The sequence below is a fragment of the Sinocyclocheilus grahami genome, unplaced genomic scaffold (assembly GCF_001515645.1).
Source record: "Sinocyclocheilus grahami isolate Dianchi unplaced genomic scaffold, SAMN03320097.WGS_v1.1 scaffold8.1, whole genome shotgun sequence".
Taxonomy (NCBI): domain Eukaryota; kingdom Metazoa; phylum Chordata; class Actinopteri; order Cypriniformes; family Cyprinidae; genus Sinocyclocheilus; species Sinocyclocheilus grahami.
This window is the reverse complement of record NW_015505187.1, coordinates 4,258,497-4,284,539: the sequence shown is the minus strand read 5'-3', so window position 1 is coordinate 4,284,539 and position 26,043 is coordinate 4,258,497. Positions and strand designations below refer to the sequence as shown.

General features: G+C 35.7%; 1 protein-coding gene across 1 annotated transcript in view; it reads right to left on the bottom strand.

Annotated features, from left to right (window-relative positions):
- The window catches only part of LOC107591154 (semaphorin-3C-like), a 66,902-nt gene that overhangs the window by 8,326 nt on the left and 32,533 nt on the right, over nt 1-26,043 (bottom strand). The window contains exons 6-15 of the mRNA XM_016280201.1: nt 15,778-15,897; nt 15,472-15,656; nt 14,770-14,832; nt 12,162-12,281; nt 8,755-8,845; nt 6,520-6,639; nt 5,831-5,973; nt 5,500-5,614; nt 4,004-4,073; nt 1,040-1,184 (exon numbers count right to left, since the gene is read on the bottom strand). Of these exons, the coding sequence (XP_016135687.1) occupies nt 1,040-1,184; nt 4,004-4,073; nt 5,500-5,614; nt 5,831-5,973; nt 6,520-6,639; nt 8,755-8,845; nt 12,162-12,281; nt 14,770-14,832; nt 15,472-15,656; nt 15,778-15,897 (1,172 nt within the window). The remainder of the gene's footprint in view (nt 1-1,039; nt 1,185-4,003; nt 4,074-5,499; nt 5,615-5,830; nt 5,974-6,519; nt 6,640-8,754; nt 8,846-12,161; nt 12,282-14,769; nt 14,833-15,471; nt 15,657-15,777; nt 15,898-26,043) is intronic.

Here is a 26,043-nt window from a genome sequence, read left to right as displayed (position 1 = left end):
CTTAGACAATCATGCTGTAGATTATGAAAGCTTTATCACTTCAATTGGGTCTTTTTGTCACTCAAACTCAAACTAATATTAGTGAGTCTTTGTCTCATGTGAGTGTACGTCATTTTAAAAGTTCCCCCAAAAATGTAAAAGTCCAAGCATTATTGATTTAAGTGGGGAATAAACCCTTTGTGGCTCTTTAACATTACGCTGGACACACACATAATAATAATTTAGTATTACATTAACAAAATAACATCATTCTATATGTTTTTCATTGAAAAATATTATTAAAGATTCTCATCTCATCATTTATCTGATAAATAAATTACCATAAAATATAGGCCCTTCCAACAGAGGATAGACCAGAAATCAAACCTACAAATTTCATGTACACTCTCAACTGAAAAAAAAAATGCTATAATAAAATAGTACTGTTATATATTATTTTATTTGTCAATTGTTATTGTAAAAGTATCATATCTAAAAATATATCTATAAAAATAAATGACCATAAAATACAAGTTATTCTGATAATCCAGAACAGAAATCAAATCTACAAATTTAATGTAATTAAAAAATACAAAAATGTTATTAAATTATTAAGAAATAGCAATATATTAAATATTTATGAAATTTGTAAAATAATAAATACATATTTATAAACAGTAGTATAGTAATATTCTATATTATTATAGTCAAATATTGTTAGAAATGATCACATATGCATAAAAAATAAATTACCTTAAATGATTAGCTTTTGTAACAGAGGATTGACCCAAAATCAAGTGTGCAAATGGTAAAATATTATTAAAAGGTATCACAAAAATGACCTTGAAATATAAGCCTCACGGAGGACAGACCAGAAATCAAATCTCCTAATTTAATTTATAAACTAAAAATAAGATTATGATGATGATGATTATTTCGGCAAACATTCCTCACCTACAATTATTTGCCTTTTCAACAAAACTGTGTAAATCGCAGATATCTAATGGTGTTATAAACAGAGTGACTGTACCGAGGCAGGACATGAATGTGTGTGACTCACAGTTCCCGGTCGTGGGTATGGGATCCGGCCCTGGAAAGCCACCCACTGGAAGTTGGGTCCTTCCCTGTGCGCAAACGGTCCGTTGAAGACCGTCAGGATGTCGGCCATGTTGTACACACAGACAGCAGAACCTCTGAACACAGAACTGGATGGAATAAAACAAAACACAGCTATTTAACATGAAGCAAGTCGGACAGTAAAAGACAGTTTTGCACATCCTTCCTAAGCATTTGGATGGAAGGGATGATGTAACATGGTTACACTGGAGATTCAATCCACAGAGAGAAAAATGCCACATAAAGGAAAGGCGACACCGCTTTAGTTACACTCTGGGATGAAGTGTGGTTTGGCTGGACATCCTAGATTTTGATCAGACAGCAAGACAGAATTTCTTTGTTTGGTCGCAAAACAAAGGGAAAGAGACATATGATGATCAATAACAGAGCAGGGCATGGACAAAGAAGCTGTCGCTGTTTGGATTGGCCTCATTAAGAAAACCACACAGATTTAACGTGGTTGGAGAATGAACCACAGCTCGGAAACCTTGACCGAAATCTCACCTCATTAAACCACAACTCAAGTACACACACGGCCCAACATACACTCATTCAAAACCACCATAACAAACATAATGAAATGACCCAGAGCAAATGAGACCTCATATCTGAACTCTCGCTTAAACAATGAGATAATAAATGAAGACCACTAGCGAATTGAGATCCCAATTCGCCGGTCATCCGACGTGACGTCTCCGTTCCCTCCTTCAGGGAACGAGGGTTACCATACGTAACCGAGACGATCTTTCTCTTGAGGAAGGAAAAAAAAAGTTGAAAAGACATTTCAACGTCTTAAACTGTGCTACAATCAAATTAACATTTCTTATCCAGTACTTCAAAAGTTAACTGATTAGAGTTATGCTTGTTGGTAGTGTCAAAAGGTGCTGTTACTTTATAATTTTTTTAAGGGACATTTGCTCCCTATAATTGATTTTCAGGGGCACTTTTGACCTTTCTCGTCCCCCCACCCAACTATATAGAAATACAGTCTGCCGTATTTTTGTGCTAAATACTTCAACCCCAAAGTATACAATGTATTTTAATAAACATTTTATATATATATACACACAATTATATGTATAAAAATTAGAAATCAGAAATAAAATGATATATTTTAGAATTAATGCACATTTACAATATAGAATATTTACAAACATTTACCAAATATAGTATATAGAAAGAATATATGAAATAAATTAATGATATGTATTATATAAGAGTATAATATATATTTTTAAACTCATAATAAGTCAAATTAAATATAACAATTTTATTAAATGTAATAAATAGATTTTGAATGTAGTATATAGATGCAAATATAGATTATATACAAATATACACAAATAAAGAACAGAGGAAAATGTAATATATTATAAATACAGTGGGGCAAAAAAGTATTTAGTCAGCCACCAATTGTGCAAGTTCTCCCACTTAAAAAGATGAGAGAGGCCTGTAATTTTCATCATAGGTATACCTCAACTATGAGAGACAAATAAGAAGTTACAGGTCTGTGAGAGCCAGAAATCTTGCTTGTTTGTAGGTGACCAAATACTTATTTTACCGAGGAATTTACCAATTAATTCTTTAAAAATCCTACAATGTGATTTTCTGGATTTTTTTTTTCTCATTTTGTTTCTCATAGTTGAGGTATACCTATGATGAAAATTACAGGCCTCTCTCATCTTTTTAAGTGGGAGAACTTGCACAATTGGTGGCTGACTAAATACTTTTTTGCCCCACTGTATATGTACATATGAATGTATTTGATGACTTCATTGGCATTTTTATCAGGCTCCTATGTTTAGGTTCAATAATTTGACTTTAATAGCAATGAAAAGGTTATTAGTCAGTTATTTAAAGTGCCCTTATTATGGATTTTTAAAAATTGCCTTTCATGCAATTTTTACGTGTGTAACGGCTCTAAGTGAATGAAAACATCCTGCAAAGTTTTAAATCTGAAAGACGACTCTGAATCATTAAAACAAGTCGTTTTTAAAACTAATCCCAAGCCATTTCATGTTGACGTTAACATGAAATATTAGCATATTGCTCACCCACTTGTTGGTCTTTTCGCATTGGTCTGAATGAAAGTGCAAATTCATTTTCATGTTCAATGCAAATTCATCCGAATCGCAGCTTGTCGCAAACGATTTTTTGTCCAAAAATCCTCTATTGTGTGGTGTCATTACGATTATTTATCTGCTCCCGATCAAGACGGAGCATCCCCAAACTCAAATCGTAAATATCAAACATGTTTGATATTTACGACTCTTGATCGGGCTGCCTCTGACGTAATACCCACAATGAGAGCGAGCAAGCGTGGATGCTGCGTGCTTCTATAGCTGAAACTCAGCAGCCACAAACATACCATGAAAGAAGAGAACATCACCCATATTCTTTGTTATACTTTGTTTTTCAATGTGAAACAGAATGTGCGCCAGCTGACAACCGTTGATTGTCCTCTATTTGTTTTTCTTCTCTAGTCACGTTTGATCTCGCGAGTGTCCGTGAGATCTCGTGTCACTGTGAAATCGTTCCTACAATCAAGTGTGTGGTCTCGGGGTCTGGTCTAATCATCTAGTGTGTGCGTTCAGAGGATTATAAGGCTAAAAATCGGTTGAACTGTCTTCATGTCTGTGGTCTCCCATGGTTTTAAAATCATGTGCATATGTCTGTGTTTCATCACAGTGAAAAGCTGTTGGTTGAACTAAGATTAGATATTTGTTTGTAAAGGAGTGACCGTTCCCTTCCTTTACCGCCTTCAGGTGTGATCACATTTTCCCAGAAACCCTGTCATCCCCTCAGCTCCAACCCTTTCTGACCTATATTTGGCAAATACATACGCAAAAACATGCGCACGCATATATACACACATTAGCGGCAAGCTCAATATTGCTATTGGCTTTACCTTGTAGAGGTGAAAACTCCAAAGATGAGGAGGCCCTTTGGGTGGTCTGTCTCCAATAAAAACACATTCTCTGGAAGGAAAGAGACAAACACTCACTCAGTAGCTGAACATCTGTCCCACAACATTGTTACACGGTTCTAGTTTGGCCTAACAAGAATAACACAGGTGAACGCGTGTAAATCCATCACAGGCTTTAACCCTCCAGTGTAAACGGTTTGTTCTGAGTGTTTTATGATCGTAAAAGGATTTTAATGAGGTGAAAAGCTTTACAAATCACTTAGGGGTGTTGATGGATACTGACAAACACCAAAATGGCTGGTTTATGGTTAATGACCAGTAATTATAGAAAGCTGTTTAACTATAATGTGAATGAAATTTGTAAGGCGAAGGAGTGTTTTGGGTTAATTACAGGTTAAGAACTAACAACACCATATCTATTTAGGGTACAATGGGGTTAAAGGCGCCTTGGGATTTTTTTCTAGTCCTAAAATATATGGCAATCAAATAAATATATATTTTTACTGAATACAAATACATAAAATATATATAGTACATTGTATAAAAATAAACGTTTGTTTAAAAGAAATACGTTTTTATTTAAACAACTTAAATATAAAGGCAGCCTTTATATCGACAACCAGGGGACTTGATTTTTGTGGTAAACCAAAGGAGAGGATGAGGTATTTGAAGTGAACTTTCGGCAACACTTTATTTTAAGGTGTCCTTATTACACGTTACATGTACTTACTATTATAATAACAACAAATTACACATAATTACATGCAAGTAACCCTAAACCAAACCCTAACCATATAGTAAGTACATGTAGTTAATTAATATTACTCCGTACTTAAATGTACAATTACACTGTAACAAGGACACCTTAAAATAAAGTGTGACCGCACTTTCTTTTTGTTTGCTTTTAAAGTTTTAAAAATCGTATTTATTGTATGTGGAAATCGACAGCATGTCCTAGATGTTGTCCATATATCTTCACTTTATTGAAACTAAAACATTCCTTTAAGTAGAACCTGTGTGTCGTGTGTACTGTACCTACTTAACCTTATTTTGTGGACAACATATACCCAGAAGCAAGCTGAACTTGACAAAATCCCCCTAAACCTCTTTTTGGGGACCTCCTACTTTGTAAAAACTGTATAAAAATCATTATTTATTTTTTTTAATTGTGAAAATGCAGAAGGTTTTCTGTTAGGGTGTGGGTTAGATTTAGATTACAGTATTTGTAACTAGATGTACTATATATAACAATAGGAGTCTATGCAATGTCCCCATTTACTGTCGATTTTGGTCCCCATGAGGAAAACAGTTTCTAAATTTTTTATTTTTTTTTAATCTAGAAAACAGCAGAAAGTTTTGTGTGAAGGTTAGGGTAAGGGGATAGAAAATACAGTTTGTACAGTAAAAAAACTATTGCGTCTATGGAATGTCCCCATAAAACATGGAAACTCAATGTGTGTGTGTGTGTGTGGTCTCACCGAGCTCATCAAAGTGGGTCTCTGTACCGTCCTCCTCTAGAACCGAACATACCAGCCGAGCCTTCAGAAATGTGGTCCACTTGTTCACCAGACTGCGTTGACCACCAGTGTCATTCTAAATAGAATTTACAATGACTTAAAATAAATGATTAATACCGTTATATATTATACGGTTCATATTAATGATTGAAATATTTAAAAAAAGATTGAGATTGCATTTGATCAAATTCCTTTAAAAAAATGTACCTCCCTGAACATGATTGCATAACTTGTAAACAGTGACAAATTGACATGATACTCAAGATACTCAAGCACACACACACAAACTTACAGGGCAGACTCGAGCCACCATAGCGTGGATGTTCTTAGTGTTTCCACTACTGTCTGTCAGTCTCTCACGCAGGAAGAAGTAAAGTTTGGCGTCGTTTGGGTCTGAGCCATCAGGAATCAAGTGTGCATCGATGAACACTGGCTCTAGTCAAAATAGAAGAATAACTACAGCTCAAACACTTAATTTGCTCTACATCAACCACAAAAGAGAGTCGATTGTACTGTAGCATTTCATGCCTAAAGAATCCAACATCTCTGCATGGTGCTAATGCCTAAGTTTAGATGAAACACAATACAGCTGCTGGCGAACTGAGTGAAGAAAATATATCTCACAGATCCAGACCAAATATGCGTTTCATTGTGTATATTTGGATTGTATCACACAAAAGATAATGTGACCTCTTGAGAAAACCGTTATGCATGTACAATATGTTTTTATTTTCCTGGTGGAATCATTGTAAAACGATATTGAGTCTATCCTGTCTTCAACTATTTCCTTTGACGTGGGCAAAGATGGTTTTTACTTTGTGGTTTGTGTATTATTTTACTGAAATGGCATGGAACGTGAACATGTAATTTAATGCTCCACATAAATAATTATTTGTAGCTTCAAGAAAACATTATGCACAATTTTCTGACTGAACAGTCATAATAATGTAGACTGGATCAAATAAAATGTAGAGTTTGTACCGCTCAGCCATTTGGAGTTATGTTGGTCCGTCCTCACTGCGTTCCTTGTGGTCAGGCTCCTGAAGATTGCCGCGTCTGTCCCCATGAAGTCAATGTACATGCCAGAGAACAGCTCCTGATCTAACCACAGACAGAAACAGAAACGTGTCCCACAGATTTAGCATGTTCAGTGAAAATCTTTTCACATTTTTACATTACATTACATTAGATTTAGTCATTTAGCAGACGCTTTTTATTGTGCTAGATGTGTATTTTATCGTCTCAGATGAATAGTAAGGTTGATGAATTAAACTAGGAAAGACAATAGATTAAAATAATTTATCAGGATTAATTTTATGTAGATAATGTGATTTAATTGTGTATTTGATTTAACATTAAATTATGTATTAATACTAGTGCTGTTAAACGATTAATCGCGATTAATCGCATCCAAAATAAAAGTTTTTGTTTACATAATATATGTATGTGTGCTGTGTATATTATGTATATATAAATACACACACATGCATGTATATATTTCCGAAAAAATTTATGTTTATATATTAAATACATTTATTTATAATATAAATTACATGAATATAAATATAGACGTGAATACATGTAAATATTTTCAAAATATGGGTGTGCATTTTTTATGTACATAATAAATATACACAGAACACACACATATATAATGCAAACAAAAACTTTTATTTTGTACGCGATTAATCGCGATTAATCGTTTGACAGCACTAATTAATACCATATATTTCTCCTTTAAGTTTGAATAAATTCAGTTCCTCATTTTAAATGTATTGACGTGGATGGCAATTAAATAAATTATAATTAAATAATAAACGGAACTTCATGGACTGAATATTACATGTGTAAAATGTTTTTGCTTTAACATTTCTTTGACTTTGGAGCGTCAATAATATTGTAATTCCATATTCACTCTAAAATAGGAAGTATAAATGATTTCGCTTATGTTAAATGTCCTGTCTGGGATTGATTTATGAATAAATTACCCATAAAAATATTCTTCATCTTTTATTTTTCAGCGATTGCTTAGCTATAAGGGCTTTTGTGTGTGTGCTCACCGATCTGTTCCAGTTGTGTTTTAATAATCTCACAGAACAGATCCAAACTGTTATGATGCATTAATGTAGTTTAAACGTTATTAAACATTTACTCATATGCGTTAACACTTTAACTTTGACAGCCCTGTTTAAAATGCATTTATTTTGTAAACCCACTGCATATAACGTATAAAAAATGGCTAAACACATCTGTCTATTAAATATGAGACCTATGGATTTATTGTGGCTGCACATTTCTCTGCGGTGCGCTTTACTAATGACCTGCTCAAGCCTCTATTCCCCAAATCTCTCCTTCCTTTCATCAGTGCACTACTCTCACTTCATCACTCCATATTGCTGGGCCCTGTGGTTGACGTGTGGCTAAGGGCCAAGTGTATGATGGAAATTGTCAGACGGACATCAGACTGAGAAAGCTGTAGGCTGTCATGTCAAGGACCGTCAGTCTTCGATGCCGTCTAGACAGATAGGAACTGTTCTACTTAATGGAATAACCACTTAACAGACGACTCAACGATGACGATGGTGTAAACTTGGAGATGATGGCATGTGTGTTTCAGGGTTATTATAGTTTATTAAAATTAAAACGTTAAAAATAGAGATTGAAATAAACGATAACCTTTACATTAAATGCTAGTTGCTAAGGCAACATTTCTTGTTTTCATTTAGTTTAACATTGTACTAGAAGACCTAAACTAAAAATGAAATAAAAATTGATTAAAAAACTGTATACACATTTAAAAAATAATAATACATGATTTTAAAAAAAAGGATAAAAATGAACAAAAAAAACAACATTTTGCAGACTTTTGCAAACTATAATAGTGTTTCAGTGATACTAAATAACACTGTTGTGTTAATGTTGCAGTTGGTAATGGCTCTCTGGTGTGTGAAAGCATGAATGTGCGTGTAATTTAGCCCATTGGCTGTGTCAACAGCAACCCAACACCAGCTAGCCAATTACAGATCAAAGGATAAAGGAGGCGGCACTGAGTGACCCAAAGTTGTCACATCGGAAGGGGGCAGACAGCCACAAAATGTGGGTGTTTTTATGACACTATGGGGTCATGAACAAAGAGATCATAGAGAAAGTGTTATAGTATGTGTCCGAGACAAAACAGCACCTGTGGATAAAGACACAAAAGACAGCAGCACTTACTGAGCATGACTGAGATGGTGTTGACTTGTGGGTTAAACGAGCATCTTCCTTTCCCTGATTCTGCTCGGGAAGAGATTTGGAAGACTTGCTCCTGCCAATGACACCAAAAACACAAAATCGCTCATTTCACACAAACAAACTATTACTGTGATATCAACAATTTCAGATAAACCCGTCCCTAAATGGCACACAAAAACAAAACAGACTTAGTCCCTATATGTTGGTCTTTCCCTGTTTAAGTGGGCGGTTCTTGCCCAGAATAAGCTGCAAAGTTGACTTTTTCTAATCAAATCATATGCTTTATAAATATAAATGACTGACATATGCTCTCGTTATCATTTTATCCCATTTACCATCATCAAATCTATTCTTAACTTTCAGCTTGATCTGGAATGTTTCACAGCCAATCTGTATAAAAAGATTTCGGAGTAATTTCCTAGCACTCATTAGTGCAGTGGTTCTGGCTTTCTTCTGATTGGTTGGACAGACTTGCTCAAAGGCTTCCAGGTTTTCGACTATCAGACCAGTCTATCCTCTCCTTTGGTGTCATGATGTTGGCCAGTTACATGAAGTGAGAGAAACCAGAGACGTAGAAAGCCTCCGTCAGGACATATAGCCGCTGGTGGTAGATCTTCTAATTTGTCACAGGGACAAATTAGAAGATCTAAATGAGTGAATTCATTAACTAATATATTGGCTCTTTACATTACACACAACTATAGACAAAGATGTGAATCACATGGTGACTCCAGGGTGGCCCCGTCATTGTTGCCACAAAGCTACTCCGCACACTTTTAAAGGTTACAGGTCACCCTATTGCAGAGTTTTCTTCTTCTGTAATAGTCCAGCTGGTGTGTAGCCAAGAGAGATGGACACAGACGGAGGTTTGAGAGAGGAAAACGCTTTTCAAACAAAAAAGAATTATAGAAAACAAGCTGTTGGACTCCGATGACTAGTAGGACTGCTTCTAATCTCATCTGGTCTCGCCTCGTCTCATCTAGTTTTGTCTCATTTTTTCTCGTCTTGTCTCATCTAATTTTGTCTTGTTTTGTGTCATCTCGTCTACTCTCATCTCATCTAGTTTTGTCTTGTTTTGTCTTTGTCTCATGTCATCTAGTTTTGTCGTTTTGTCTAGTCTTGTCTCATCTGACCTCATCTCATCTAGTTTTGTCTTGTTTTGTCTCATCTCATCCAGTTTTGTCTCATCTCATCTAGTTTTGTCTTTTTTTGTCTCATCTTATCTCATCTAGTTTTGTCTTGTTTTATCTCATCTCATCTAGTTTTGTCTCGTCTCATCTCGTCTAGTTTTGTCTTGTTTTGTCTCGTCTTGTCTCATCTAATCTAGTTTTGTCTCGTCTCGTCTAGTTTTGTCATGTCTCATCTAGTTTTTATCTTGTTTTGTCTCGTCTCATCTAGTTTAGTCTGGTCTCATCTCGTGTCATCTAGTTTTGTCTTGTTTTGTCTTTGTCTCATGTCATCTAGTTTTGTCGTTTTGTCTAGTCTTGTCTCATCTGACCTCATCTCATCTAGTTTTGTCTTGTTTTGTCTCATCTCATCCAGTTTTGTTTAGTCTCATCTCATCTAGTTTTGTCTTTTTTTTGTCTCATCTAATCTCATCTAGTTTTGTCTTGTTTTGTCTTTGTCTCATGTCATCTAGTTTTGTCGTTTTGTCTAGTCTTGTCTCATCTGACCTCATCTCATCTAGTTTTGTCTTGTTTTATCTCATCTCATCTAGTTTTGTCTCGTCTCATCTCGTCTAGTTTTGTCTCGTCTTGTCTCATCTAATCTAGTTTTGTCCCGTCTCGTGTTGTCTCATTTCATCTAGATTTGTCTCATCTCGTCTAGTTTTGTCGTGTCTCATCTAGTTTTTATCTTGTTTTGTCTCATCTCATCTAGTTTTGTCTGGTCTCATCTCGTGTCATCTAGTTTTGTCTTATTTTGTCTAGTCTCATCTCACCTCATCTCCTCTCAATTCTCATTTATTGCCTCATTTTATCTTCCAACTCTCCTCATTTTGTTTAACTTTACTCATCTCATCTAAATTTCTTCTCTTTTAAACTTTATGTATTCCCATCTTGTGTGACAGCATGTCAGCTCTCATCCTATCCCATCTGGTCCTAATTTTTTCTTGTCTCATCTCATCTCGCCTGTCCTTATCTCGTCTCTTACCTTGTTTTGTTTCATCTTGCTGTGTCTCTTCACTTATTTCTTCTCTTCTTGTCTAACGTCTTCTCATTTCATGCAATCGTCTCATTTTGTTGATTCTCTCATCTCATTTTATCTCATCTAGTCTAATTCTCCTTTAACTTTTTATTATGTATTTCCATCTCACGTCACGACTTGTCTCGTCTCATCTCATCTCATCTATTATTTGTCTCATCTCATCCCGCCTGTCCTCATCTCGTCTTTTGTTTCATCTTATCTCATTTTGTCTCAACATATCTCTTCCCTTTACTTCTTATTCTTCTCTTCTATTTTCATTTTAATCTTATCTTGTCTTCAACCTTTAACCGTGTATTCACATTGTGTCGCATCTGGTCTTCTCTCATCTCATCTGGTTTCACGTTTTGTCTTGTTTTGACTCGTACCATCTCTTGTCTTGTCTCTTCTAGTTTTGTTTTGTCATCTGGTCTTATATCTTATCTTCTTGTTTAATCTCAGCACATTCATCTTAAGCTCGAAGTATACGACGGTTTTGTATGTGTACGCTAATGTATGCGTACAGTGGAATACATAGCCTTTCAAATTATACTCCATTTGGTAGTGTGCGTGAACGCAGGCAGTCGACACGTGCTCTAGAATTGTTCAGTGTCTGCTCTACTTTTCTCCAGAAGTTATGACAGATAAAAATATCTTTGTACTCTAGTAAACTAAAGGTGCGACTATCTAGCATTTGTTGTTGTTGCAGTCTCTTCTATTTTGTTGTTGTTGTCTCTTTAGTTTTGTTTTCTGCTTTGAAACAACAGCCTGGGGCCGGTGTTGCCACCTTGTGGAACAATTGATTAGTGCAGAAAAATGCAATGCATATGTGCGACCTGCACATACAAAGTATGCACTTTTACAAAGAGTAGTACTATTCTGTTGACAGAATTTGTGTTGCGCACTCATGTTGTCTTGCCTCATCTCATCTCTTCTCACCTGATCTTTTTTCTTTCACTCTTTTAGCCTCTAACCACCCTCATTCCCATGCTGGTGTAAATTGTCATGAGCTTTTTAAAGGATGTATGATGTTGAACTTTACAACTCAACGGTAGATTAAACACATTTTTTACCAGGAAATGAGGAGAATATGGGCCTGTTGTCCATTTCTCAGTCCAGCATTTTAGAATTCTGAAACAAATGTAGTAAAATGAAACTGAACTAAATCAGACGGTCTGACTGCTTTTCATTAATGAGTGTAAACTGACCTCAGGACGCCTTCCACGGTTAACATATGCACACACTGGGCTGTAGGCTCCACTGCCGCAGATGAACAGATGAGTCCTGTTATAAGGCTGAATCACTCGTAAGAAGTTTCCACATCCATGCTGAGGAGAACAAAAGAGACAGAGATAATTGTTTTCATTCCTAAAAGTTATACTAAAATCTCTTTTAATGTAATTTTAAAGTCATTTAGTGCTACATAATTCTATTAGCAAGCTGCAACGCTCCGTTCTTTTATTTTGGAAAAGGACAATGCCAGTTAAAATGAAGACAATTTATTTTGATCCAGACCTGTAATTGAGGAAATAAAAGTTTATATAGGTCAGGAATTTAAGGCCCATCTTAGAATACAGGAATCCCAAACTAAAGTGGACACCAAACCGACTACACATGATCCAGCCCAAAGAAAGAGTGAGAGAGGGATGAGTAGAGAAAGAAAAGAAGCGCCAGGGGAGTAGTTAGGAACTTGGCGAAGTGTGTCAAAACAGCAGCTGCATGAGCTCTCGGTTAGCATGCGCACACGCAGGTCCTTCAAGAGCAACTCCAGAAAAATAACAGCGCTTCCAATAGCACACACCCAACCATCCACTCCTCCCCTTGATCTCTTTCACATGTTTGTCATTAATAGTTCTGTGGCACATATCAACATTATCCTCTTCTGGCTTGTATTCACTACTAGATTTATGGTATGTAACCTTTTTCTTCCGCAAAGGCAAAAAGACATCTTGACAGCTTATGGTTCACGTACAGATCAGGCAGAATTAACAAGAAAGAGCTCCATAAACACATCTTAATATCATTTACAGCTCTCTTAAATAAACCCCTCAGTGTTTCCCAAATGATGCAGATGGATTCGGATGATGTGAGGTCATGCGCTGCCGCTCCTGTGGCTACAGGTCCTGTCAGGGGAGAGGGATGGGGTATATCCCTGTGAGGGGAGGAAACCTGACAACCTGACAAGAGGCAGTGCTACAGATCCATAGATACAAATAAAACGTCCAAGGAAATCTGTGGCACAAACCCTATAGTTTAAACACAGAGGAAAACAGACTGTAGGAAAGGCTCAAACACAAATATTTGTCAGAAGCAGTGCGGGAAGGCTGATCTGCAAACTCTACAAAAGCTGCATATATCACTATTTGACATGGTGCTCTGTACCCCCACTGGTAAAGTTATTAAAGCGCTGTAGTCATACAGTTTAGGACTGGGTGAATTTTATTAAAACTTTCAAGGGCACTTGGTGGCATTTTCACCCTAATATTCAAAGCAAAAGAAATAAATTATACTTAAATTAATCTTGAATAATGAAAAGCCTGTTTACAGTCAAATACATAGCCTTTCAAATTATACTCCATTTGGTAGTGTGCGTGAACGCAGGCAGTCGACACGTGCTCTAGAGTTGTTCAGTGTCTGCTCTACTTTTCTCCAGAAGTTATGACAGATAAAAATATCTTTGTACTCTTTTAAACTAAAGTTGCGACTATCTAGCGTTTGTTGTTGTTGCAGTCTCTTTAGTTTTGTTTTCTGCTTTGAAACAACAGCCTGGGGCCGGTGTTGCCACCTTGTGGAACAATTGATTAGTGCAAAACATAACTAAAATTCAAAGCAAAAGCAATAAATGATACTTAAATTAATCTTGAATAATGAAAAGCCTGTTCTAGGAGGGTTTATTCTGGCGTTATTTGTATTACAAATCGTATTACAGATCTTACTGCAAAAAATAAATATATATATTTATATTCATAAATAATGGTAGTTTGTTGGACTGCTTATTTAATAGATTTTTATTTATAAAAAGTATTGTGTCATCTATCTATCTATCTATCAACATTTTTTTTTTTGGTGAAGTATGACCCAGACAGTTTTCATAAGATTCATTTTGTGGAGTAAATTAAAATTGAGCCATGACCAGTAAATTGGGACATATTTTCCTCATCTTAATGTAAAAAAAATAGCCAGGGTTTACCTAAATTTGCCCTATTTTCCAGTTACATGCAATTAAAATATACAATACCTAATTTTATATCTGAGTGCAGTGCACATGTAAATGAGTGCATTTTTCGTAAGCACATAATCATTTGTGGTATGGGTGTGAAGTAAAATATTTATCTTTGGCCAGTTGAGAACTTTGGTCCATCCTGCATTTACTTTGTTTTAACACATGTAGTTGATGACAAAGAGAAGGTGTGACCTCCCACTGCGCTTCAGACAACATCTAGAGATGGGGCAAGAGCCATCTGTTTCTGATCCAGCCATGACTGTTAGAAATTGGAATAATAAAACTTTATTTTGAATAAACTCATGCATCTGTTCCTGATCCAGCCATGACGGTTCAAATTTGAGGACTAAACACTGATTTAAAATCAGCTCAGGCTTGGTGCCCTTTTGATTGATTTGGGACAAGTTTAATTAATTGCTGTGATTGTAGGGAGAATAATGCATGTGAAAACAGCTCACTGGATGATCACTTCACCAAGCAACAGACAAAAAGGAGTCGAATCAAGAATGCTGCTGCTTTCGCTGTGAAACAGAGGCATAAAAGATCTGGCCAACCATAACATGCCAGGAGTTTAAAAGTCTCAATGTTCTTACTGTGGGGTCTTTGCCAGCCATCTGACACTCCTCGATCTTACTAGTGGATGCCGGCCAGAAGATCTGAGAAAAAATAAGAGGAGAGCAATGAGAAAATTGCAATATATGGACAAAAGAACATTAGATATAGAGTGTTTTATTCTTTTGACTGACAGATATATACTTTAAAGTAATACTTTTATTCAGCAAGGATTCAGTAAATTGATCAAAATCAATCATCAACAGCCCCTGTCACCTTTCATTATAAGCACATGCAAGAACAGCCTGGACATTCTGTAAAATTCTTCCTTTTACAATAAATAACCATTTTAAAGCCTAGTTATTTAGCAATCTTAAGCTCTTAAAATAGACACAAATCATGCTGTTTTGTACTCTAATTTGGGTGAGGCTTTTTAAAGGTGAACTCGTGATTGGGGTTGAGCCCGCCAGGATAGATGGGCAGCATAGACCAGCAAAATGCACTGGAATGTAATGAATCTCTGAAGTTTTGCCAGCCTTGGGTGCAAGAGGAAAGATAAACTTCCATAATTTTTGCCAGTTGTGTTCAAGCTGTCTCCTCAAAAGCCAACAGAGTTTAACCAAACTTCAATTCTCCCATTAGTCAAATGTGAAGGAAAGAAATGTGGTCACCATTGGTTTCTACAACTGTTGTGCTTCATTTCAAATTGATATACAGTAGAGAGGTTTTGAGTGCTCTCTTACCTTCAGTGGGGTCTGGCTGATGTTGTTGATGTCCATTGAGAGTACATGGTCTTTGCAGCCCACGTACATACGGTCTTGATCTTCGTCCATGAAGAGTATCCTATAGTCCATAGCTTTCTCAGACAAAGTGTAGTGCTCAAAGGACTGGATTTTCTGTAATTCTGTAATGCAAACACAGACATGTTCTTTGCATTTGTATATGTGGTTTTGGTTTTTACTTGCTGAACCCCAGTCTTATTCCAAAACACACACACACACACTCACACACATGCTCTCAAACATATACAAAGGCGTAAGGCCCTTCACGTACATGGTCTTTGCAGCCCACGTACATACGGTCTTGATCTTCGTCCATGAAGAGTATCCTATAGTCCATAGCTTTCTCAGACAAAGTGTAGTGCTCAAAGGACTGGATTTTCTGTAATTCTGTAATGCAAACACAGACATGTTCTTTGCATTTGTATATGTGGTTTTGGTTTTTACTTGCTGAACCCCAGTCTTATTCCAAAACACACACACACTCACACACATGCTCTCAAACATATACAAAGGCGTAAGGCCCTTCATCATACCATCAAAGTCTCTCTAATGAAGCCCAAACTCATGAATATTCATTGTTGTTTCTCATTAGTCATTCACTAATGTATAGAGAAGTGGAGGCCACATTGATACCCTCCTCTAAGTCTTTATCCTTTTTAACACTCGTTCTAAAACCATCCCTTCTTATTTTTCTCTTCAATGACCGGATAACTCCCTCTAGTCCCAGTGAAAGTCACATTTCTCTTATCTACAGCCACTTTCTTTTCACGTTTCTGCTTTTCATCCTCAAATAAAAAGACGTCTGAGTAAAGTACCTGCCAAATAGGTTTGTATATTCACCAAGCTGCCTATAAACACAAAACCTGTGCAATTCCCACCTTTCTTAATGGATCCCAGGACAAATAACTCCATCCATGGCTTCCCATTCAAACCAGCACATCCAAAGCAGGGTTGTGCAAGAATTCAAGAATTTATAATAATAAAACCATTCTAAGATATATTTAAAACATTATATTTTAACACATTAGCATATATTAAAATTTTATTAATCAATGTACAATATTTTGTATCTAATGTTTAGATATTTGTCATACTTCAGTTCTGTCAAAATGATGGCAACCATTAAATTTATATTAACATCAAAATTAGCCTCTATATTGAATGTAATATATTGATTAAATAGGGCATTCTCAGAAATGCCACCATCTTCCACCATTGTTCATTAAATAAAAATTAAAGCATTAAATATAACTAAATATAAATTAAGCACACATTTCTGCTGGTGGCATTTCAAAAATATAATGTTAAATACATTATTTAATAAATTTTTAAATTAAATATTACCAGCAATATCACACAAGTAGCAGTGCATATGGCGATATACAGCCATATCACACTGCTACTCGTGTATTGTTGTTGGTATCTTTAAAAACCCTCTTTTGTAGGGAACTACTTCCTTCCACCACGGATTCAAATCTTAAGTTGACCATTTATCAGCTGAGCCCAAGCTTCCATTTCGAATTCGAAAACGTCACTTTAGAACTAGTAACAAAGGGACATTGAATTGCTTCCTTGAAAGCTTATTGAATTACTGTAATAAAAGCTCTTAGTATTATGTAGAGTAGAGTATAAAATCTCTCCGAAAACGTCGAAGCAAATTTTCAAATAGACGTTATCTTTAATAACAAACCGCATATTTGAAGTCAAAACAACTACATTATCACCTAAAAAAAACCTTAAAACTACGTTCCGTGACACAAAAGCAGTATTATTTATAAAATTATAGTGAAGTTGGGCATCCATCATGACACTCTTTGTGAGAAATACCACAAGCGGAGTGATACAAACGGTGAAATGGTTGGAGTTCTGTTATCACTAGAATATCAGACTCCTGGAAGAGGCTCTCAGCCAATCAGATTTGAGTACCAGAAAAAAAAACTGTTGCATATATGTATAAAATAATTTAAAAACGTATATATTTCCTTTTTTTCTACTTAAAATTCAAATTTTACATTTCAAATTTTAAAACATTTCAAATGTAAAATTCAGTCATTTAAAAGACATTCTAATTATTCTATAGATTTAAAGGGACTAGCTTACAAGACGAGGTGAAGATCACCCCAGGCTTTCTGAACAACATTGACAGTAGACACTAGACAGCATGTCTCCCCAGACTATTATGGGATTATATTGGTGGAGAGGGCCTTGTCAAACTCATCATTCTAACGTAGCTTTAATAAAGAGATGTGCAGAGGGCAACAGATTACATCAGCCAGGCTTCAAAGTGCCACCGATAGCATCTCAGTAAGATAAGAGTGGCATTATTACTGCTCATAGAACTCATCAGGGCAAAATTGAAATGAGTGCATGAGAACTAGACGGAGGGGAATGAAGACATAACGTTGCAGAAGAAACGGTCGAGGAAGCATATGAGGAAATAAGTATTAAATAAAATACCTCAAAAGAGGGAGCGAAAGAGAGAAATTCCGCTTCTGGTTAGGTTTCAGTAGACTAATTAGAAACATGCAGCTTCTGTAACCTCAGACAGAAATCACAAATCCCATTTCCCCCCATTCAGCAGACTCATGCCATTTAAAGACTTTCATAAAGATTTTCTTTTTGGAAAATTGCTTTGTTAGGTGAGCCTTTCATTTCAGCACTTTTCAGCTTCTGTTTCATATTCTGTCTAATATGAAAATGCTGTGTTGCTCAAACGTTTAAAAGTAACTTAAGGTTAAGTTTCTTTCTTGACGTCTGTGCGGCACAAAATATTTCCCAGATGTTAAATTCTTCATAAAGGCAGCTTTTATAACATTATAAATGTCTTTACTCTCACTTTTGATCAATTTCATGCATCCTTGCTGAGTAAAATTTATTAATTTCTATTAAAAAAAAATTATTTTTACTTACCAAATTTTAAACAGTAGAGTAAATAAAGGTTTAGTTTGAGTGTGTTAGGTTAAACAATGATTAACCTCAAACAGTTTATTTTTGTGCCATTGTGTTGAATATGACATTTTAATATTTTCTTTCGTTCTATAATAATTCCTAATTTGAATTTGAATTCCTAATGTGTTTGTTAGTCTTCATATGGGAAAGTAAAAGACTGCACAGTGGGAAACGTTCACAAGACCTTCCCACCCCACAGATAAACGGACACGCGTTCCACCTCTCCGGAGGATTCTGTGGTGTTTTATGTCCGCCTGTCCTGACCCCTGAGCCCTGAAAACATGAATCATACTTAGAGTTATTAAGACACACATCTAAGTCAACATTCCCAACTGACAGGTGCTATCACACCTGCTAATAATGCGATTAGGGGAAATGATGTAGTTTATTTCATATTTGGGGTTTCCACGAGGGGATACAACAGAACGTTTATCTAATTTACGCTAAATGTAAAATAATATTTGACTTAAGTTCAAAGGTCACTTAGCGCATTTCTCAGTGAGGGCAGACAGGGGGAACATACTGTGCACTAAAACTTAATACTTCAGTGGAGATGTGAAAGTTTATACTTTTGAGTGGCTAACATAGTGAAGACTGTAATTCCAGTCTTGTAATTGATTTATTATATATAGTATGTATATTGAGAAGTAACAGCAACAAGAGGTGTGCACTGAAATGAACAAATATAAAACTGAAGGATGCTTTTGCACAAGTATTCAAAACTCATTTGATTTACATTACACATTTTTTCTAGGCAGATTCACTCTAGGTAGCTTGAGTTAGTTGGATGGTGCTTACGCAATGCAGTTTTCCAAATTGTGCCAGGCCAGTTGGACTGGGATCAAGGCTTTGACTGCGACACTGCATCAATAGAGAACATTCATCTTTTTGTTGATGAGCCACTGCAGTGTTAATTTGGCCCTGTGTTTGGAATCACGAACTTTCTCCCAAGCTGAAGGGTGCACCTCACAGAGCAACACTGATTGCATCATACTGCAAGAGAAGCTTGACAGCTTCATCAAAATGAGACTTAATTAGGGTCTGAATGCTTTTGAAAAGGCAGTGTTTTCATATGCCATGTGATATTGCAGTATGACAAATAGGATTACATAATATATTTGGGTCAATGACTAATAAGAATGTGCATAACAATAAAAAAACGAAAAATCCAGTTTAAAATGATGGCCAGCATTCTTGTCCCAATGTTGCTTTCTTGTGAAAAAGCATTAGTGGTAGGGATTTTCAGTTATTCTTCTGTAGGTTTACATCAATACTGTACAAAATACAGATTTATTTAGGGACAAAAAAATATACGAGTGATATATGGAGTTATTAACTCAAGCGATTAGTTCAAAAACATGGATTTCTTCCAAAGTTCATTAAGGTGTGGTCACTTTTGCCATTGCTCTGCAAAATTTAGTGGGTGAAATCCAGTCATCTCAATAGGAATCAGAGCAATCAAGAGATTTGCATGAGGACGAAGATGTTTTCACTCGTGTATAATTAGGTCATGTCAATTTGCTGCACTGACCAACAGAAAGCTGCTGGTTTTGGTTTAAAATTGACTTCTGTGTGATCTGTGATTCATACACTGCTATGCTATTGACAATGGGCAGTAGACCTTTTTTGACAATTCGTCTGAAATTTCACAAATGGGACTACAACAAAAGTTAATTCGTCTAATAATTGGCAATATTGTATCCAAAAGGTAAGTTACTTGTTGATTGAACTATTGCATAAAAACATCGTGACGTTATTAAATACATATTGCAATAGTGTGTGAGTTCAGCGACAATGCAAAACTGAGCAAGTTATCAACTTAATATCCTGTACTTTCTCTCATGTGTTTAGCATTGGAAGGTGGGTTGTTTGAATGATGGAATGAAAATTCCATTGTATATTTTTCGCTATTTTATGTTTTATTGAAGTATAGTTAAATGCTACTGTTCATTTCCGTTTATGTTTTTTGAGAAGCTTCACTGTCGACGAAAAGATTTCAACACCCACAAAACTGAGTATTTGTTATGTTTTGTGAATAAATTAATGGGTCCAGACTCCAGACTCAAAAAATGGGCATCACGTCAGTGATCCATCGACGCACAGCTCAAGAAAATCAGTGAAAGGGAATTACAAACCACATAAGGATTTTTGTAAAGGTAAACCACAATTTAAAGCATATTATTAATTTAAAAACATAGTTTAGTCCAATCATGACTAGTGTCAAGAGACTATTGATGAGGGCCCTGATCTCAGTGTGGATAAAAGATGAAGAATGCATAGTTGTGCTACATCGTTGAAAGTTGGCAGACATCAACCCAGACGAAAACATCTGAGAGAAACTTTGAGTTCGACTGCTTCCAGCAATCAAACTCACTGTCAACAATCAAAAGCGGCACACATGATGAATATGAATTAACGTCAAGCAAATCAAAACCATATTCCATATTTTAAAGTTCGATATGTAACTTTAAACCCCAGGCTAAATCACGTCAAGAGGGCTTTTGATAATAAATACATTTTGTTTGTGATATTCCCCAACATACATGCTGTATTAGTCATGGGCTTGACCACGTTCCTGCATGGTTAAATCAGGAAGATCAACACAAAGATGTTCGTCACACATCCTAGTAGGATTGGTCCTGGAGGAGACATGCTGGGTGTTGCTTTGCAGATACAGTTGACCATGACATGGCTAGTGTTGTTTGCCCAGTAGGGTGCTCTTTAAACTAGCGATGGTGTGGTTTTCTGGAAGGGCTGTATTGCAGAGAAGTGCTGGGAATATTTTCCGCAGAAGTATTATGTCTAGGCCTTTTCCTGAGCTCTTCAGTGGATTGATATTTGATATGTGGATAAAAGTCGCTTATGAGCTTGTGTAGCCAAAACTGGAAAGTTGATTTTGATCATTATACTACAGTTTGCTTCCCTTTAAATTAGCTGTGAAAGGAACAGAGCTCTTCCATTGCTGAAAGCAAGTAGCAATAACACCTCAAACTCATAGTCAACGGTATAAAACAGTTGTTATGTGTAGGAGAGAGTTTCAAAAGGAGGATGTGGGATACTTAAAATTGTCACGTTACAGTGGAATGAAATCCACGAGGAAGATGATGAGCACTGCAAACAGTCTTTAATTAATCCACAAGAGGGTAATTCCAAAACAGACAGGCAGGAAACAAACATATGGACTTAGTAGACCGGACGACAAACAGTGAACTGAACACAACTTAAATAGGAGAGCTGATGAGGGTAATGAATGACACACACCTGAACCAAATGACAATAATCAGACATGAGGGAAAACTAGGTCACACAGAACACATGGGGGATCAAAACGCATCAAAACATCCAAGGGTGTGACACAAATTTAACATCTTAAAGCAATTAAGGTAATAATTTAATTAATTATCATTTTAAATATAAATTTGTATTATTTTGTATTTTTATTTTATTATTAAATATTAATTTTAATGTATTAATTTTTAATATTAATCCTTTTAAATACATTTTAAATGTGCTAACAATTTTACTAAATTTGTACTGTAATACTAATGGTCATGTCTTAACTTTGCAGTTTCTGTATTGTATTAGTTTTGAATATTTCTCATGGGGATTTAATAATTTTTGACATCTCACTCTGAGTTAAACCTCTTTTTTTTGGCTCATTTTATCTGTAAAAGAAAACATGCCTAATAATTCTGCACACCTGTATATAATATAAGGAGTTTTTCACTTCCAGCCTTCATGGACAATTATATATCAATTAAAAAGTATTAAATACAAAATTAATGGTAGTTATTAAGACTGATGTGGTTTGGAATTGGTCAAATGTGCTTGGAAAAAATATCAGAATATCAACGTGCCAAATAATGATGTACGCGGTGTAGTATGTAGCTAATGAAGCCAATTTGGGACTAGATTTATTTTGAAAATCAAATAAATACTAATATAATATTTAATTTCTTATGGTGGATAAAATAACAATAAATATTTTCAAGATAACATTTTAATCCTTTGCTTTGTTTTACAATGACATTTATTTATTTATTTATTGTGTTTTTTAAGAACACTCTTTACAATATTTCAGATTGGGTCTTTATATGAAAATACACTACTGTTCAAAAGTTTGGGTCAGATTTTTTTTTTTTTTAGAATGATTTTTGAAGTATTGTTTAATACTAGAGAATTAAACAATAAGTTTATGTCTGGAGTAATGACCATCAGGAAGAAATTATGTATTAAATAGAAAACAGTCATTGAAATATTTTACAGTATTACAACAAAAGTAGCTGCCTATTTTAGATTTAAGGGTCACTGGCATCGAAACTAACTTATAATAAACCAAGTACAGTAACCCAGAAAGAATGTTACTCCATTAGCAATATGAAAAATATGATCTTTTTCAGACCTTTAATATGAGCAAGCTTTGAGCAGCCAACCAAGAGATGCACTGCGGACCTCAACCATGCTATCTTGTTATAGATGAGTCTCCTCTTCCTCATTCCACTCACAACCTTTTTGTTTTCATTTATACAGTGCAGTGGAGCAGAACTGGAACAAAGCCTTTTTGTGCTAAGAAACTTCTTAAACATTCATTATTAAATGGCACGAGAGGGCTATGGGTCTCGATCTGCTCAGAGGAGACCATCAAGACATGCAAGACCACATTTGATTATAAAAGAGAAGCTTCCAGAGAAATCCATACTGGATGTACAGGGCACAAGGTTACAAGATTAGAGAAACGCTGGTAGGTTTAAGAGTTTAATGAGTAAACATTCACCTTGACACGGATCAAATAATCCATATTTTTTTGCTAAACCGATTACCAGCCCATTGTTGTCAATGCTTTGCTTTGTTCATGAATCCACTATACTACAATGACAAAAATTGATGGATGCTTAAACCGAGATAAAATTAAGTAAATAAGCCCTGTCAAATAAACCAAATAAAAATATCAGCTGTTACATTCCAATGAATGTAGCTTTGTTAGTCAATTGTAGAATTGTTCTTGAATAAATAATATTTTGATTGCTAGTTCTGGGATATACAGTGGCCTATGGGAGACAATATCCCATAAGGCCATTGACTAACTCAAACCTAGTGCAGAATATGTGTGGGGAAATATTTCGCCTTGACATAAAATTCCTGATTGCATGGAAATTACTGTATTTCACGAAAATTCAAAAAATTAGCTGAACATTGTTAAATGTGACTGCACATCTCTTTAATTTTAAGCTATTTTATCCAAAAATCTGAGCTCTTAATTAGTAGCACGTCTCTTCTCAAGTTGCATGATTTTGGATATGATTCCATTTTACATGTGGAATGAAGTTGAAAACAGCAACAAACTCTTAAATGTCAGTAAATGTGAGTAATGCTCTCATCTGTTAAATGCATTAAATGGAATGTGAATTGGCCTGGTGAGAATATCATCAGCTTCTTAGAGCTGGCTAACAGAATACCATCAGTCTGTTAGCCTTACAAGGAACATGTTTGCTCTTGGAGAGATCATTAAAAACAGATTCGTATCAGCTGAGCTCTTTTACAAGAGAAGTTGGATTGATTTTAAAGTCATGATGCCAAATGTCTGGTTTAGGTTGCCCACTAATGTCACTCTGAAGCGCTACATGCGCTGCTGTCTTGGCTGCCAATGCTTTAACCAAAAATCAGCCTGCTTTCAGATTACAATCACTACAACTGATTTCAGACCTGAGCTCAGATTTTCCATGTAATTTGAAAGTACAACAAAGTAAATCAATCAGACTGGCAGCCGTAACATATTTAACCAGTCTGTATGCTTAAAATTATTTTGAACGACCTTATTTCTGTATTAAAGGGTTCATGACATGGATTTTTAAAAATTATTTTAATATGTTCCTTGAGGTATACTTATAATGTTAAAGTTTTTTGCACAAAAAACAAATAAATATGTGGGAAAATTATTATTTTCAACCCTCATTCTGACCCTCTGTCTAAAATTACCTGTTTTAAGGGGCGGGTCCTTTAAGGCTTGTCAGGAATCTGCCACTGTTATGATTGGCTAACGTCATTGCATAGGAAACCGTATCAATGCCCCACCCCTCACTATTGCATGTGAGTGTTTTGACAACATGATAAAAAAAAAACAAGCTTTGTCTGGAAACAAAATTTCCAGACAAAGCATTATGAAATAATTGACTTACGGTTTGTGATGCAGCTACAGTCAGATCTAGTACCGCTTCATCTTTCAACAAATGTTTCTTTGTGAACTCTCCATGACACTGTGCCTCATTTACAAAACAAAATACTCTGATCAATCCTCTGACACGATCTGGGGTGCCATTAAAAATAGGGATGCACCGAAATGAAAATTCCTGGCCGAAGCCGAAACTGAACAAAATGAAACACTGGGACGAGGGCCAAATACCGAACAGGGTTTTTCGCATTTATTTTCGCATTAATCATTTTTTTTTACCATTGCATAAATGAAATAGTCAAAATTTGTTTTTTTTTTACTGTTTTATCTTGCTTTTGTTTTTGAGTTAATTAAAAAAAAAAATTACAAATTTTTTTACTTCATTTATTAATTAATTTTTTAATTAATTTACTTAACTCTAAACATTTTTAACATTCTAGCAGCCATTATACCAACAAAGCACAGAAAGACCTCTTTTTGTTGACAACAGCAGAATTATAAATGATTACGCATTTAGGAAGATGTTTGTCACACATACCGCATTGTCACATGCCTTGTAAACGTGGAGCAATGAGGAGGTAAAGTGCCTTTTATGAGCTCTTCGTGAGTTCGCAGGTGGTGAAAATAAAATCATAAGTACACGCAGCAATGAGCACGCTTAGTCCAGTAGATGGCATTATGTATGTTCAACTTAAAGCGGCGCTGAGCAGACCGATCGGTGAATGGGTACTTTGATGTCATACACCGATTGGTCTGCGCAGCACCGCTTTAAGTCGAACACAGCTTTTGTTTGGGGTGTTCGGTGAGTTCCATCGCAAAATATATGTCATGCAACCCGACCAATTAGGTTGTGAACGTATCACTGTGCCTTTAGGTTCGGTATCTTTAGGTTCGCTGTCAAAAATGCCAGTGTGAACGCTCAGCGGACCAGGACCAAATGTATCGTTTTCTTTTTTGGTCCGGACCAAACGAACCAAGAGAACTGAACTACAAGTGTGAATGCACCCATAAATGCTTCTACACTGGTGACATGTTTGCTGCATTAGTGCGCGCTTCTATTTGATCGCGTCACGTCATTGTTCAGTACATACTATTCGGTCTTTTCACTTATAGCTTTTCTTGCTATTTTCGGCCAAATAATTTCAGTTGCCGAACATTCGGTGCATCCCTAATTAAAAATAAGCTATCCACTTGTTCCTTACGCTGGGAATATTCTGATATCTGTACAAAGACGCCAACGAGCTGTTTAAACCAAACACGTCAAAGCGAACGTTCTTTCACTCCATTTGTCCTATTGACGACAGACTCAACCGCGTGGACCGTGTCAGAATGCGAAAGCGCATCTGTACACTCTATTAAGTGTAGACAAGATTACAGTTATTGTAATTTCTATTTGCTTTTGACAACGCGACACA